The sequence below is a fragment of the Rhipicephalus microplus genome, chromosome X, assembly GCF_043290135.1.
Source record: "Rhipicephalus microplus isolate Deutch F79 chromosome X, USDA_Rmic, whole genome shotgun sequence".
In the NCBI taxonomy this organism is placed as follows: domain Eukaryota; kingdom Metazoa; phylum Arthropoda; class Arachnida; order Ixodida; family Ixodidae; genus Rhipicephalus; species Rhipicephalus microplus.
The window spans coordinates 214,607,686-214,624,065 of NC_134710.1; the positions used below are offsets into that span (position 1 = coordinate 214,607,686).

Genomic DNA, 16,380 nt, shown 5'->3' on the forward strand with positions numbered 1-16,380 from the left:
ATGTGTAAAACGATTCGTTAATTCGAACAGAAATTGCTGTCTCTACGGATAATTCGAAGCGCGCGCCGCCGAGTGTCATCATCGTCAAACACTAGTAGAAGCTTTTACGGTCAAACGATAGGTGGCACGACCAGTTTTTTCAAGCTTCAAGTGGCCTCCGAGCAAAGGACGAGCAAAGTATGGCCTCCAAAATCCAGGGAGCATTTTTTTTTTTTTGCTAGCCCTCCCGCTATCTCAGCGCCTGGCGCCACTTGTACGGGGGATCCACAGGACGCTGAGGAGTCGGCGGAGTAGTCCTAGCAGTCCTAGGCCGCTCCCGGCAGCGTCACTTTGTTCCTCGAGAACGTTGTTCGTTCACGAATGATTTTGTGCGCGGGCGACAGGAAGGACTTCGGCATTACGCTGCTCACTGCCATGCACATGTTGGTGCGCGCATGGGAACAGGTGACCGCGACCACAATCGCAAACTGTTTCCGCCACAGCGGATTTGCAGCTGGAAGTGCGCAGGATAGTTGTGACGTCGACATGGATGGGGCTGAGGAGCTGATGCCAGTGGCATTGCGCGACACTCTTCGGGGCGTATGTTTTGCCGATTATGTTGAAGTTGACACCGGTGCATCGGTGTGTGGTGCCCTGACCAATGAGGACATTATCGCTCAAGTAGCCGGTGCGCAGCCTGATGCTGAAGAGCCAGAAGGTGAGGAAGACGAAAATGACGAAGCGCCTGTGCGCCCGTCAGCTTCTGCGGTGATGGAGGCACTTAATGTAGCGCGTCTCTTCTTCAGCTTTGAAGAGGGTGAAGAGGATTCCCTGCGCTGCGTCCTTGCGCTGGAACAGGGAGCCGCAGCTGTGGTATTCAGAGAAAAGAAGCAGATGGTCATCACCGACTTTTTTGGCCAATAAATATTTTTCGTGCCCCTACCCCCGAAATCTACCCATTTTCCTCACTTTCATTATTTCGAATTTTGTTTAATTCGAAATTGCTCAGCGTTCTCGTGGAATTCGAATTAACGAGCTTTTACTGTACGTCTTGGTCCTCCTTGTGCGCAACAATATGATAGTAACCTTCCGGTGCCACTTCCGCTCGCAAAGTTTTGACGAGCGCCACTACGTAATAATGCCGTCGGCACCAATGTAGTGACCTTATTGTGGGATTAAAATTATAAATCGTATGATATCTGTGCTTATGCCTATGCTAAAATTAGCTTCAGCTATCAGTCTATGCAAACCACAAATAAAAAGCAGGTGCTTCAATAGTGTTAGAGGGCCCCTATAAAGACCACCACATGGTGCAAATTTTTGGAGCCCTCCACTATGATCTCTCGTGATGATATAATGGTCTTGAGATGTCAAACTTCCAAAATAGTTATCAATACAAGAAAACTTCTGCAATGCCATTTTGATTAAGATTTTCACCGCACAATTTAAATGTATGCTTCTGTGTTATTACATCACAAGTACAGTTAAATACCTTTATTAAAGAATGCATCAGGGAGCAGTTCTTGTCTTCTGTATGAGGTGTGTCTCATAATTAGGGTACCACGTATCCATATTTTTATCGAGCCCTATTTCAATGTAGGCACATTGGTGTCTCTTATACCCAATATTCTGTTGGAAACAGTGTTTCTTATAAATAAGTTTGATTATAATATCCATTTCCATAAGAGCATACTTATTGTCAGCTTGCTCGCGATTCTCCGCTTCGAAGGATTCTGAAAAGAACGAAAGCATTGACATTGACGAGCTTGCTGCTTCAGCACTTGGTACCTCAATACATCGTTGGCATCCATGTACATTTGTAGAATTGTACTAGTTGCTGTGAAATTTGTACTTGAAGGCTTTATTTGCCCTCGGCATCTTAGCTCATTGAGTGCCATGGCATTACACACAAGGTGCTGCAGAACTAGGAACTAGAAGTGTTGGAACAAACGCTCTTTGATGTACACAAGCAGAAAAAAAGCCACTCACGCTTTTTGGATTACCTTGACTAAAACATCAGCTATTAAATAACTGCCCGACAATTTTACAAGTGTAGCTAATTTCATATATACAAGTGTTTTAGTGTATGTAGCAGAAGTTTTTTTAGAAATAAGGGAGCCATGTTTAGAGAGACACATTCTCTCAGTAGTTTGCTTTCGAAAAAACGTTTTCAGCCACGAAAAAACTTCCTTAGAAAAATGCAACTATGAAAAAAAAAATCTGCATGGAGATCCAAATTACATAGGAAAAGGAAAATCGTTTTTAAATTTTGCACTGCCCTGTACCCTTTAACTACTGGTTGTTTTGTTCGGAAATTGCTTCAAGCTAAAGATATACACTTTGCATAGCTTTCTTCAACTGTCATCTTACTGCATTTTATAACTCCTACAGTTTATTTGACCTATACTTTCCCTGTCTTCTTGTTTCCCCTCATCTCACTTTTAAAAAGTTGCATTCTCACAGTTCTCCTTATTTTTCTTACTCATGGCATGAAGGATCAAGTACTATGTATATGGTTGTTTTACTGCTTGTTGAATAAATTTTTATAGATTTGAAAGGATATAGTTATGATCTTGCAGGATGTACGCAATACGGTGGGAAACATACCAATGGAATGGTATGAGAATTATCCACACATTGGCTATGATTTGGATGGCAAGCCTATCCTCAAGCCACCCCGGGGCAACGAACTGGACGAGTTTTTGCGCAAGATGGATGATCCAGATTATTGGTGTGTGCCCCCTTGTGGGCTTTTTTATGATTTTGTTTAAAATGTCTAGATTATATTCTTTTGCTTTAGCACTGCAAACAGTGTGGAGAAGCTTGGCCACCTTTAAAGGATACTGATCAAAAGTCTGAGACAATGATGACGGTATTGAAGTTTGACTTGAAAGACAAGACTGTTTCGATGAACATGATATATTTCACATATTTTCAAATAGATTGGTGTATATTTGTAGTGTTATAAGCATGTGGCGGCTGTGTGCACTGTGCACAGAGCTGGGCAAAGGTTAATGTGTGAGCGTGTCTAAACTGTCAATATAAACAACAGCTCTGCTCTAGCAAATAAGGTAAATGTAGGACACAACATTCCCCACGAGTGAGATATATTGAAATGAGCTCGGTGACGTCAAGAGTCCTGAGTAGAATTAATCACTAGTACTCAAACTGCTTACGATAAAAAGAACATTCTGTGCACTACAAGACGTAATAAAATGCTGCCTGTGCACTTCTGTTTGATTCATGAAAAAAAAAAAAAAAAAAAAAAAAGAGCTTAGCTATAGGGGTATCATTGAGAGTGGCCAGGGGTGGTGCAAACGTCAAGTTTTTTTTTCTTCAATTTGCACTCCGCTGATACTGTTGCATCTTAGTGGTAGTTTCATAATTGCCTACTGCTGCATGTAATTTGCATGCTCTTGAAAGTTGCTCCAATGAAAAGCTCGACAAAATGTAGGGTTCTTGTGATGTTGTGGATGACCGAATGATGTTTGCCGCTTGAGCTACAGCAATGAAACAGACATCACTGTTTACTGGGTGCTGCATAATGAAGCCCTACGCTTCGAAGTGGGAGTGCCGTTCCTCGAGACCCATCTCGGCATGTTGTGATGGTAGCTGTTGCTGCTGTGGCTCTTGCTACATACGCACTGCTGCTGCTGTCCAAGGCAAGCTCTGGCTTGGATCAATTTATGGTCGGCGGTATTGTGCTGTACACACGAGAAACTACAGTTTCTGCTGCTGTGCAGTAAAGGCAGACAACGTCGGGCAAGGCATCTATTATATCAGAAGGACTCTTCAGGCGGGTGATTTAAAGTGCACAAATGCTATGTAGACAACTAAAACATGGCTTTGTTTCAAAATAGGCATTTGGTTGGCTCGAAACATGCACTCCAAGGTTTATGGTATGCTATTTGAATCGCTGTCGACTTAGTATTTTCTTTTAGTGTCCCTGTAAGCATACAAACTTTTTGTGGGAGGTAGTGGCCAAGTACTGCACCAGAACGGGCAATCCTGCTCTGGTGAGGGAGTGCATTATCGGCTATGGTCGCCAGTGAGGCCGCAACCCACGCCATTTTTTCACGTAAAATTCTATCATCACACAGATTGTTTGTAGTTTGTTGCTATCGTGTATAATAGCTGCATATACTGGTACTTGCCTGCAGAGCAGAAACTTGGAGGCTTACAAAGAGGGTTCAACTTAAATGGAGGACGATGCAGCGAGCAGTGGAAAGGAAAAATGATAGGTGTAACATTAAGAGAGAGGAACGAAGCAGATTGAGTCGGGGAACAAACGGGGGTTAAGGATATCATTATGGAGAAATTGACATGGGCCAAGCACATAGCACATAGGCAGGATAACTACTGGTGATTAGGGATAACTTACTGGCAGGGGCGTAGCCAGAAATTTTCTTGGAGTTTGGGGGTGGGTAACCATACGTTGTGGATGTTCGTGTATTTTTGTGTGTGCGTGTCTATATATGCAAGCAAAATTGAAAAAAAAAATTTTTTTTGGAGGGAGGGGGGTTCAACCTCCAATCGTTCAACCCCCTTTGCCCTGTAGGGGTTGTAGTAAGGCTGATGATGATGAAGAAGCGTGCGAGTGGCAGAAGCAATTCTTTAGCAAAGGTGGCGCTTTTGGTGCCAATCATTCCGGTTTTCCCACTGACAGCATACATTACAATTGCACGATTCCACACGTTAACTTAAAAAAAAATGCTTATCAGACCCTGTCTTGACAGCTTCTTCAGAATATAAGCACCTGTTATTTCCTTGGAACAGTGAGTTATTGCGGTCGAGAATAATCGAAGTGGCTATAATCAAACTTCGCTGCCAGGTTACCTTTCTCAACATTTACCTGCATAGAGCAAGTCATGCACTGTCTCCTCTGTGTCTGTTCTATAATAAGGAGGAAACAATCAGTCATTACTTTATATCCTGTCGCCAGTACACGTCATTGAGGAGAAGATTCATAGCACCACCTACCTCTTCAAACTTGTGTCTGGAAATATCCAAATCAGTTGTTCTAACATTTGGCCCCTCTACTCTGGGCTACAGTCACAGGAATGTTGACTACGCTATAGAGGAATTTATCAGTCAGTCTAAAAGAATATTGAGTTAAATTCATCCTTTTAAACATTTATATACTAATATTCAGTAATTAAATTTGTTGTATTACCTATATCTAGCTTATACGAGAAGTATTGTGAGGAAACACTTAAAACAATCATCCTTTTAAACATTTATATACTAATATTCAGTAATTAAATTTGTTGTATTACTTTTATCTAGCTTGTATGAGAAGTACTGCGAGGAAACACTTAAAAAAAAATTTACTAACACTCGGCCAATCCCCTGCATTGGTTAAGAGCCATGAGAAGAGGAGAAGAAGAACAATAACAACAGCGGCAGGCATCTGCTACATGCTTTCGTGCCTACTACATCTCTTTTTCTGTGTTACAAGCTGTCACTCTAGTTTCGCCAGCGTGAAGTCGGCAGCGGGAATGACAGCAGGTTAGTTCATTTCGTACTCAAGCAGAAGCAGTGAAGAGATCAGAGACCTGTGTGGGCAAACAAAACAATAGATTTAATATGCTAGTGTGCGGCACTCGGAATGTACAAACAATGAACAAGCTTACAAGCAAGTAGTGCTAAGAGGCACTAAATTAACACACAATAGAATTAACAGTTGAATAATTAAACAGTTGTTAAATACAGTCAAACCTGTTTATAAGAGACACTGATATAAAAGACAAATGGTTATAAGAGACGCCAATGTGCCTACACTAAAATATGGGTTAATAAGAAAATGCATACGAGGTACCCGGCTTATAAGAGACATCTTGTATAAAAGACAAGAATTGCCATCCGAAGCATGCCAAAAAAAGGTTTTAACTGTACAGGAAAGTTCATGAAGTATTAACAGGTGATGGCATACGTGTGATGACCGGCAGCGTTAGGTCAGCGACGATCGGATGCGAGATGTCCCGAAGAGTTCTGGCACGACTGCAGTGCCAGCGGTGTTGCAACGCTGATGTTTTCGGGAGCTAGAGCTTGATGGTGAAACCAGGCAGGTTGAGCTAACCTGAGTTTAAGTTCTGATGTCTTTAAAGGGGTGGTGCCACCAAATTTCTAGGCTCTCGTAGGTTTCCTCTGTATACAAAGACTCTCCACACGAAGGATCGGACATAACAAACGCGTAGAATATATTGTAATTCACTTCTAAAAGTGTAGCTGAATGTTCACTCTTGCAATCGAGGCCCATCGCTTGCGCAGCAACACTGGTGTTTCCAAATAGGAGAGGTAACGGTAGTTGTCGTGACGTCACACCAGATCTGTAGTGACCTCCGCCATCTCTGAAATGAGCGTACTCATCGTACCAGCAAAGCATTCGTTACTGTATTACTCGCCGAGTTTCGATCGCTTTTTGGCCAAGTGCTACACATTGAAACCTGCGAAGGCATTCAATGTTTTGCTGGCACTTGTGTGAGAGAGCAGACGATACTCGGTACAATGTGCATCACAGCCTTGTGTGGTCACGTGACCTAGCCACCTATGCATCGATGTCGCTGTCCAACTGGGCGCTGTGAAACCAAAACCGAAAATGGTCCACATAAGTAGAGCAAAAAAAATATTTAGCGAAAATACACGAATCTTGGTGCCTGTATCATGTTTCATGCAGCTGAAGGAAACGCTTACGGCAAAGAACACGCATGCCACAAATTTGGTGGCGCCATCCCTTTAAGGCAGACGTTGATTGCGTGTCTAAACTGGACGACCAACTAAGTTCAGGTGGCCAGCCGATCCAAAGCCACACAAGAAGCTTCTAGAAGAGATACTCAATGATCTTCTTCTACCCATGTCGTACAAGCGACCAGACTGCTTAGCAGGATGATATCCTGCACTTAAAACCTAACCTAACCTAACCAAATCACCTTCTTGTCCCCTCATTCTCTTTTTAGAAAAAAAGAGGACCATTGACATGGATCTAATCATACGTGTGACATTGTTGAACACTCCGCCCTTAAATTATATTCCAATCACGCCCCTTTTGCATAAGCGAGGCATGTTCTTAACTGGGTGAGGGAGCAAACTTGTGAGGCGATCGCTTACACCACGACGGCCTGTTCTCCTACCGTGGGAAGGGGCTAGTGCCTTGGTTCTCAGCCAGTGCGTTCAGGGACCCGCACTCTAGTTCGGGAAATTTGGCCGCTGCCCCTTGTCGCCACTGACACAAAAGGGTTAATCCTCAGTGCTGGACGTCTGAGACGAACACCCCCGCCAGGCCTTGGCAGCTTAAAAAGAAACTACTCTTGTGATGACCAAGCGATCTTGGTTATCACAAGAGTAGGGAAAGAAGTGCGGCGCCTGTTAATTCGGCGTGACTCCAGGTCGCAAAAATGGCAGTCCATGACACTCCGCCTCTACTTTAAATTCCACTTTCCCTTTCTCCCAAATGTGCTGAGACATTCTCCACAATGAGCATTGTTTGCCTCTGGTGGTGTTCATACTGGTTCGGGGGACCGTAGTGGGAAGAGTGGAGCGGGTTGAGAGATGTGGGCATCTTTAGAAAGCCAGTTTTCAATGAGTTAAACACCACCTCTTCTAGTTCACGGCGTGGCCGCAAGACATAACAGTTTGGTAAAAATGCACTAAATTCATTACTATTTTCTACAGGTGTGCATATAGTGAACTTTAGAAATTAATTGAAAACGAATAGAATATGCTTCGAATAGTTCTTAAATAATAAAGGAATCATTTCTAGAACAGCCTTAGACTTCTAGAGCAATTTATTTGAAACAAATATTCATTAAGTTGTACAAAGGTATATTAAGATTGCTTTTAACCAACGTGCCAATATAAATGCCACAATTTTATAAACTCTGGTGCACTGGAATACAGCAGTTACTAGAGCACTTGAGCTATTTTGTAACTTTGAGTTTAACTACAGCAGTTACTTCAGTATTCATTGTCATGATTTGTAATCACCTGTAAAAAAATGTCAAACACAAATGAAATAGTGGTTCATGAATCAACATTATCATAAATCTAATCATCATGATTGGGGATTCAGCGTCTCTGAACTTCTAAGCTTAGACGGCTTCGATGTTTGTGAACAAACTGGCTCGCGCTGAACAGCCTGCCCCAGCAGACTTCCGCTGCACCACTTCCGGTAATGTTTTTTCAATGGTCCCGGTAGTGTTTTCGTGGTGTGTTTGAGTTTGCTGCTCTAATATTTCGGGCGCATTCCTTAGGATGCATTTGGTGCCACGTCTAGTGGCCACATGAAGGGGCTCGATGTTGTGCACAGCAGTTGCAGGTGCGGCCACTGCTGCAGGTAACACGGCTCGCCTGGCCGACAAGCTCCGCACAAAATATCCACCGTGGCATTCGGATGAGCACAGCCCCCTCTGTTACCTCTGGCAGTGGCCGCACCTGCAGGAGAAGCTTGTAAATGAACTTAATTGGCCCAGTTGGTTCTGCATGTCGATGTGGATGTGCCTTGAAGATGCGGACAGAGAAATTGACATTGCACACTTGTGTTTTCCCTTTCCGCGTCTTCAAAGCGTACCCACATCGTCGGCATCAAGAGAAGAGTTGCCCGATCTATAGTGAGGTTGTTCAATTCAGCTTTTTGACAAAAACTGAAAACCTTCCTCCTGTCAAACCCCGAACATCTTTGTGTTTTCGTCACACAGCTTCAAGATAAAGCGCTCATTTAGCGCCTGTTTAACGCCGGGCACTCTTTATAGAGATCATTGGCATTTGGAATTGCTCGCGATCCGATGTGTTCGCGTGACCGAGAAAATATAAAATGTACTGGTTATGTGATGACATCAACTGAGGCTTGGTCGCGCGAACTATTATGGTTTACACACGAGTAAGCTATTCATGAATCATACTTTCAAGTTGAACCCACGTAAGCCATGTTCACACCAAAAGATAAATGAGCTAGAATGCAGCGATATTAATTAGCAGCAGAAAGACAGACGATGAGTCATTCGCTCACACAGATCGTGAGTCATTTGCTCACTCGCCGGCGTCGCTTTAAAAAAAATTCAAATGCAAGGACAACGAAACGTAGACACCACGACGTACACAGGGCGGCAATTCGTGTAGAGCATGGCTACTTTAAGCCCCATGTTGTTTCAAACAGTATGCATCATTATTATCGTTCAAACTACACGAGAAACACCTTTGCGATACATTTTCAGTGTTCGCTTTCACATTTTCTTACCCATTTCACGCGTCAGTATACGTATCTGCCACGAGTGGGAGACGACAGCGACTTATGTGTTCCCGGTAACCGGGACCTTCGACTAATCTAAAGTCTGAGTATCGTCTCTGTGCCATTAGTATGCGCTGAGCTTTACATTGCCTTTAATGAAGTGGGAAGAACAAGCTAGGCTATGCGCTCTTAACAGGAATCCAGTTTTCTCTCGTGATCAAAACAAAACATTTTGACTAGCATATAAAATTAGTTCAGGCTTGCAGACTGCAACCTGGCTTGACAAAGCTGTGCCCAAGTTGTCAGCCCTTCATCGGAATACTTTTATTTGCAGAAAATATCGGAACACAAGCAGCCGCGGCCAACAACAAAGGCTGAAACCATGCAAGAGCAGGCTAAACTGGATGTTTCTTGGTGTGGTTTTCTGGTGAATGCACAATGTTGCCAGAGACCGGTAGGCTCTTGCTAAACCGTCTATAGTGCAGTCATCCAGTTCATAATGTAGCCTCGATAGTCCTGTAATAGTATGAGTTACATGCATCTTAGTTATTGAATAATTGAAACAGGAAAAATGACCCCATAATGTTCCAGCGTTTTGTTCTTTTGGGGTCTTTTCGTTGGAGCTGATTATTCAAAAATTCTTTGAAAAATGTAGTCAGAGTTTTGGAAAGGATTATCAAATCAAGCACATGAATGTTTCATACAGTTGACTTGAATAGAACACTACTTGGTTCACCATTCGACACTTTTGAATATTCGCATGCTTGTACTATTTTCTGCTAGTTTCTGCTTGAAAGCAAAGCTGTGTCAAAAAGTTTCAGCACACAGGCTTACAGTTTGGCTGGAAATCTTTGTGGGAAAGTTTTGTTCAGTATAGCTTTAAAGGAACCCTGCAACAAATTTTTTAACATGGTCAGAAAATGCTGCCAAACAAGCTCCTGCGAACATGTGAGTCGACCATTATAGCGCAGCACGCGACATGGATTTTGCTCTTACCGTAATATCATGAAAATGGTTCAAGCAGGAATATACGTTGACCTCAATATATTGTTGGCTAGGAGAAATGAAACAAAATTATTCAAATACAGGCTGACCCATATCTTCTGCAAAACAGAAAAATTGGAACATGATGTACCTTCATTCACAATAAGCATGTCTTACTTAAAATAAGCACACACAATACCCAATATGTGTCAATTCTCCACATGCAAAAGCATGGCCTTGGAGGTCTGTATTTTCTCAACAGTTGGCAATGACAGAATTGCATGTGTTGATCATGGTTCTGATGATGATACCATGTTCATTTCGACAGTTTTATCAGTTAACAAAAAAATCTTGACTGAGTGTGCTGGCATATATATACATCTATTGTGGCTGAGTCGTAACTGTAGTTGGCAGCATTCATGGTGGTTTCTGAACTTTATTTGAGGTCCTATTGCTACTCATTTTTATTTTCATGGTGGGTCACCTAACTGCAAATATACCTATCTAAAGTACCAGTATAGCTGGCGCTGCTTGAAAAACGGTTGGTGCAGCAGTGTAACTTTATTAGCTTAGTACCTTTGCCAGCTTTCATCACGAATATAGGTCGAGCTTCTTTGGGAATGAGTATAGGCTGATATCTAATTATAAGCAACATTATTGGAAATAAAAACGATTGACTTATATTCGCATAAATACAGAAAATGTTAAGGTCAGCAAGAAATCGCTCATTCTTCATTCAGCAAATGATGCCATAAGGTCAGCAAGAAATCGCTTATTCTTCTCTCAACAAATGGTGCTATAAGCTCAATTAGGTTTGTCACATCATCATCATCATCATCATAAGCCTGACTACGTCCACTGCAGGACAAAGGCCTCTCCCATGTTCCGCCAGTTAACCCGGTCCTGTGCTTGCTGCTGCCAATTTATACCCGCAAACTTCTTAATCTCATCTGCCCACCTAACCTTCTGTCTCCCCCTAACCCGCTTCCCTTCTCTGGGAATCCAGTTAGTTACCCTTAATGACCAGCGGTTATCCTGTCTACGCGCTACATGCCCGGCCCATGTCCATTTCCTCTTCTTTATTTCAACTATGATATCCTTAACCCCCGTTTGTCCCCTAATCCACTCTGCTCTTTTCTTGTCTCTTAAGGTTACACCTACCATTTTTCTTTCCATTGCTCGCTGCGTCATCCTCAATTTAAGTTGAACCCTCTTTGTAATTCTCCAGGTTTCTGCTCCGTAGCTAAGTACCGGCAAGATACAGCTGTTATATACCTTCCTCTTGAGGGATAGTGGCAATCTACCTGTCATAATTTGAGAGTGCTTGCCGAATGTGCTCCACCCCATTCTTATTCTTCTAGTTACTTCAATCTCGTGGTTAGGCTCTGCGGTTATTACCTGCCCTAAGTAGACATAGTCTTTTACAACTTCAAGTGCACTATTACCTATCTCGAAGTGCTGCTCCTTTCCGAGATTGTTGTACATTACTTTCGTTTTCTGCAGATTAATTTTAAGACCCACCTTTCTGCTCTCCTTGTCTAACTCCGTAATCATGAGTTGCAATTCGTCCCCTGAGTTACTCAGCAATGCAATGTCATCGGCGAAGCGCAAGTTACTAAGGTATTCTCCATTAACTCTTATCCCTAACTGTTCCCATTCTAGGCTTCTGAAAACCTCCTGTAAGCACGCGGTAAATAGCATTGGGGAGATTGTGTCCCCCTGCCTTACACCTTTCTTGATTGGTATTCTGTTGCTTTCTTTATGAAGCACTATGGTAGCAGTTGATCCCCTGTAAATTTCTTCCAGAATGTTTATATATAATGTTTATAGGTTCCAGAATGTTTATAGGTTTGTCACATAAATTAGGCTTAAGGATTGGCTGATTTGAAAATCGTGAGCTGCATATTTACCGCAGCATGCCACGACATGCTCATAACTGTGTTCTGTAGTGCTAGAACTATGCACAATATTGAAGCACACCAGTGTACTCACAATCACACTGAAAGGAAGCTGTACATTGGAAGAAAAAAAGAAAGGCTCAAGACAATGACACGCACAGATGTACAATCATAGCTTCTTGACCCTTTAAAATGATTCCCTTCGTGTAGGTTTCAGCTTACTCACTTAAAGCGGGGAACAAATCCCTGTTACTACGCTTGTACTTTATCGATTCTAAAGATTTTTATGGTGGTCGATTTGTGAGGGGATAAACTCAAATAGTGGGGTCATTCGATGATTAATTGGGGGAAATATTGCAATTACCTTCAACTGAAACATATTCATCTTAGATATGGAGCGGCACATATCCACGGGCGGGTATGTGCCGCTGGTATGCGTGTATGTGCCACAGGTTATTGACACTTAGTATCTACCCAGGAACGACGAAAACACACATGGGCAGTTTTAACGTGTGAGCGTTAAGAAATACCCAACATCGGTAGTGTCGACCCGACGAATGCAAAGAATAAATGTGAGGGTCCCAGCTGAAATCGAACCCAAGCATTCTGCGTGGCAATGAAGCATTTTACCACAGAGTTACACCAGGTCTCGAAACTGCTTTCGAACTAGACGCTAATCTTTGTGAAACGTCAATAGTGGTTGCAGTGCTGCCTACCAAATTTTACAAACATTACATATGAACTCCTTTGATACAGCCGTCACATCGGGTTAACATCCATTGTGATTAGGTGCCATGCGCTGAAGTTGATTAATGTAGCACTGTCCAGGTCTCGCATCCTCACAAGCATCAGCGTTTCATATCACCCCGCCGCGGTGGTCTAGTGGCTAAGGTACTCGGCTGCTGACCCGCAGGTCGCGGGTTCAAATCCCGGCTGCGGCGGCTGCATTTCCGATGGAGGCGGAAATGTCGTAGGCCTGTGTGCTCAGATTTGGGTGCACGTTAAAGAACCCCAGGTGGTCAAAATTTCCGGAGCCCTCCACTACGGCGTCTCTCATAATCATATGGTGGTTTTGGGACGTTAAACCCCACAAATCAAAATCGTTTCATATCAGCTTCTGGTGTTGCTAATGCGCATGTTTCAGTTGGCATCTTTGTGCAAGTGCAAACAACTGGTTATATAAGCATCTGCAACCCTTCAACATATGTGTGTGCGTACAGCATCTGTACATATATTTAGCGTCATTTAATGACATATCGCTCAATAAAAAACTGCAACACGGTCACCTTCCCTGCGCATGCTTCGCATAACGTCGATTCCCAGGTATGTGGGATCTGTTGAATTTTTGTGCTTTGTATCATGACTTTCCTCGAACATCTTGTTAAGCCTGCAGGTCGAGTTCTTGAGGGTTTGCACTGGTTCAAAGTGCTAGGATAATGAGTGTTTCCTTGCCTGTTATTTTGACATTGTGCCTTTTTGGGTGGTGTTGCAGGCGAACAGTGAAAGACAAAAGCACCGGCCAGAATGTTGTTTTATCTGATGAAGATGTTGACCTTATTCAACGGCTTCAACAGGGACGCTACCCCAGTGGTAGCTATGACCCTTATGAGCCATTTGAAGACATCTTCTCCCATGAGACCATGATCCATCCTGTCACTAGTCACCCTCCTCAGAAGCGAAGTTTTGTGCCCTCAAGGATAGAAAAGCAAATGGTAAGAACCTGCTTCCTATCTACAGCATAACTTTGTGCTTATATATATATTTGTCCCAACTACGTAATCTTTTCAGTTGTCAGATAATGTCATTCCATTAATCGTGATATTAAGCTTAACAAACCCCGAAATCAAGCAATTCTGGTGATCTTTTGTACTGGAAGCTTTTTTTTTCCTCCAACATTCATTTGGGTTAGCGTTTATTGTTAAGAAATGTATAACATGTAGCTTTCTATTTCACGAACACAGGATTTTCTCCCAAAGAAACTTTTGCTAAAAAGTTTAGAGGTAACCGTTAGCTACATTTATCTAATGCTCTAATGTAAACAATGGGTTTTATTCTAATGTAGTTGCACTGAGCAAAAGGCAAGTACTAGGATTAACACGGACACCAGAACGAGTATGTATGCATTTGTCTTGTTCTGTGTGTTCATTCCACATGCCTGTTGCTCAGCAAAGCTTCATTAGAATGCAGTGCCACATAGCCTAAGTCAGAGCTTTACTGATAGGTTTTAGGTTAGTGTGTGTGGATTTTTGAAGTTTTGCAATTCTGAATGATTTTCTTTTTGCTCTGTTTATTGTTTCTGCATGCATGCACACTTTTCAAATAAATTTGAGTAGCTTTGGTAGGATCAGTTTATTGGCCCGCAGCTTAACTCGTCCACATGTTGCTTCATGCAACACCACCAATTTAGAGTGCCTGGCAATCTCGTTGAGGCTAATAGTGCGCAACAAGACCCTAAGAAAATCAGTGCAGAACTTATCTCTGCCCAATCTGCAAAGCATGTGTGTAGTTTCACTGGTCTGCACTTATAGTTACTTTCAAGGCTTCATAAAAATTTTGTACCCAGCGAGATCACTCACTGTGCTTTTAAGACAGCACATTCCATTTTCATAAGACTTATAAGAAGCTTTTCGTTTCTCATACAAATAAATTGTCTCCCCCTCATAAAGGAGAGGGGAAGACAATTTATTTACAGAAAGGTAGAGAGGTCGGCCTGAGCTATAGTTTGCTCTGGCTTGCTACTCTACACTGGGGAAGGGTGAGTGCGGAGTGAAAGAGTGATGAATGACGATGGTAAGGTAGAGAGATGATGTGTTCTTATTAGGCTGGGTAACTACAGACGTGCATCCAGTCCAGTGGCTTCTAAGAAAGCGATGATGGCTCGTATAACCACATGTGTGCTGCTGGCGTCAGGCCAAGGACCTAACACAACCTCATCGGTTAATGGTCAACTAACATATCGGCCAATCGAAGATATCAGTTGCTGACGTTCGCTTGCATATGCTGGACAGTCGCAAAATATATGTTCGAGCATTTCTGGCAACCGACAGTGACCACAATTGGGACCTGTGTCATTACAGCCATTCAAGTGGGTGTAACGTCTTGTGTAAGCCACACCGAGGCGAATGCGGTGGATAATGCATGAGATGCTTCGCTTTAACTTGTGAGGCATACGGAACTTCATTTCCGGGTCCCATTTGTGCAGCCGCTTGTGCTGGTGTTCTGGTTTCTGCCAGTGCTCTAAGATGGAGTTGTGCATTACGCGTCATAATAGGATGTTAATATCTTGTCGAGAAAACGCGATGCACACTTCCAAGGCACTATTTAAAGCTCTCTTAGCTTCAGCGTCTGCCTCTTCATTGCCCATTATGCCACAATGAGCAGGTATCCATTGAAATGTTACATGATGTCCATTTTTTGTAGCAATGCCAAGAAGCTCTGCTATTTCAATCGATAAAATATGATATGGACCTTGTCTCATGAAGCCATCGATGGTTTGAAGAGCAGTTTTGGCATCGCACAGTATCGTTCATTTACGAGCGGGTTCTGACGACATGAAACGTATTGCCTCCCGAATAGCAACAAGTTCCGCGGCTGTTGATGTGGTCTTGTGATCTATCTTGAAACGTCGAGCTATCTTCATCTGCGGGATGACAAAGGCTGCGGCGGAGGTAAGCGACGTGGTAGATCCATCAGTGTATATGTGCGCCACATTGTCGTACATAGTATAAATGTGCAGCAGTGTAAGTTGCTTTAGGCCGATCGATGATACAAGGGACTTCTTCATAATCCCAGGAATCTGAAGTATGACAAGTCGTCTAGGCAGGAGCCACAGAGGTGTCTAAGGAACACGTGGGGGAGAGAATCTTGGCGGTATGATGTTCTGGAGCTGCGATATAGCTCTTGAATTACTGCAGTCTCGGTGGCTGGCAGGGAGCGCTGATAGGGGATGTTGCCTGTGTCGAATCAACAGGCGAAGGTGGACTCAAAGAGGCTCGCAGAGTACATATATTTTGATTGGACAAGCCCGAGCTTCGGCGAGAGTTCCCTTGGTTGATGTGCATTGAGGTAAGCCCAAACATGTGCGCAACCCTTGAGCTTGGATGCTTTCTAGCGTGCTCGCACAACTGGGCTTCATGCTTGAAAGCACAGGCATGCTGTATCGTGTATCGTAGTCTCGGTGGCTGGCAGGGAGCGCTGATAGGGGATGTTGCCTGTGTCGAATCAACAGGCGAAGGTGGACTCAAAGAGGCTCGCAGAGTACATATATTTTGATTGGACAAGCCCGAGCTTCGGCGA

At 43.2% G+C, this 16,380-nt stretch overlaps 1 protein-coding gene across 2 annotated transcripts in view; it reads left to right on the forward strand.

Annotated features, from left to right (window-relative positions):
- The window catches only part of LOC119187366 (ribosome biogenesis protein bop1-B), a 116,346-nt gene that overhangs the window by 23,252 nt on the left and 76,714 nt on the right, over window positions 1-16,380 (forward strand). For both annotated transcript variants that reach the window (XM_075878593.1, XM_037435531.2), the window contains 2 exons: window positions 2,559-2,710; window positions 13,577-13,796. In XM_075878593.1, the coding sequence (XP_075734708.1) occupies window positions 2,559-2,710; window positions 13,577-13,796 (372 nt within the window). The remainder of the gene's footprint in view (window positions 1-2,558; window positions 2,711-13,576; window positions 13,797-16,380) is intronic.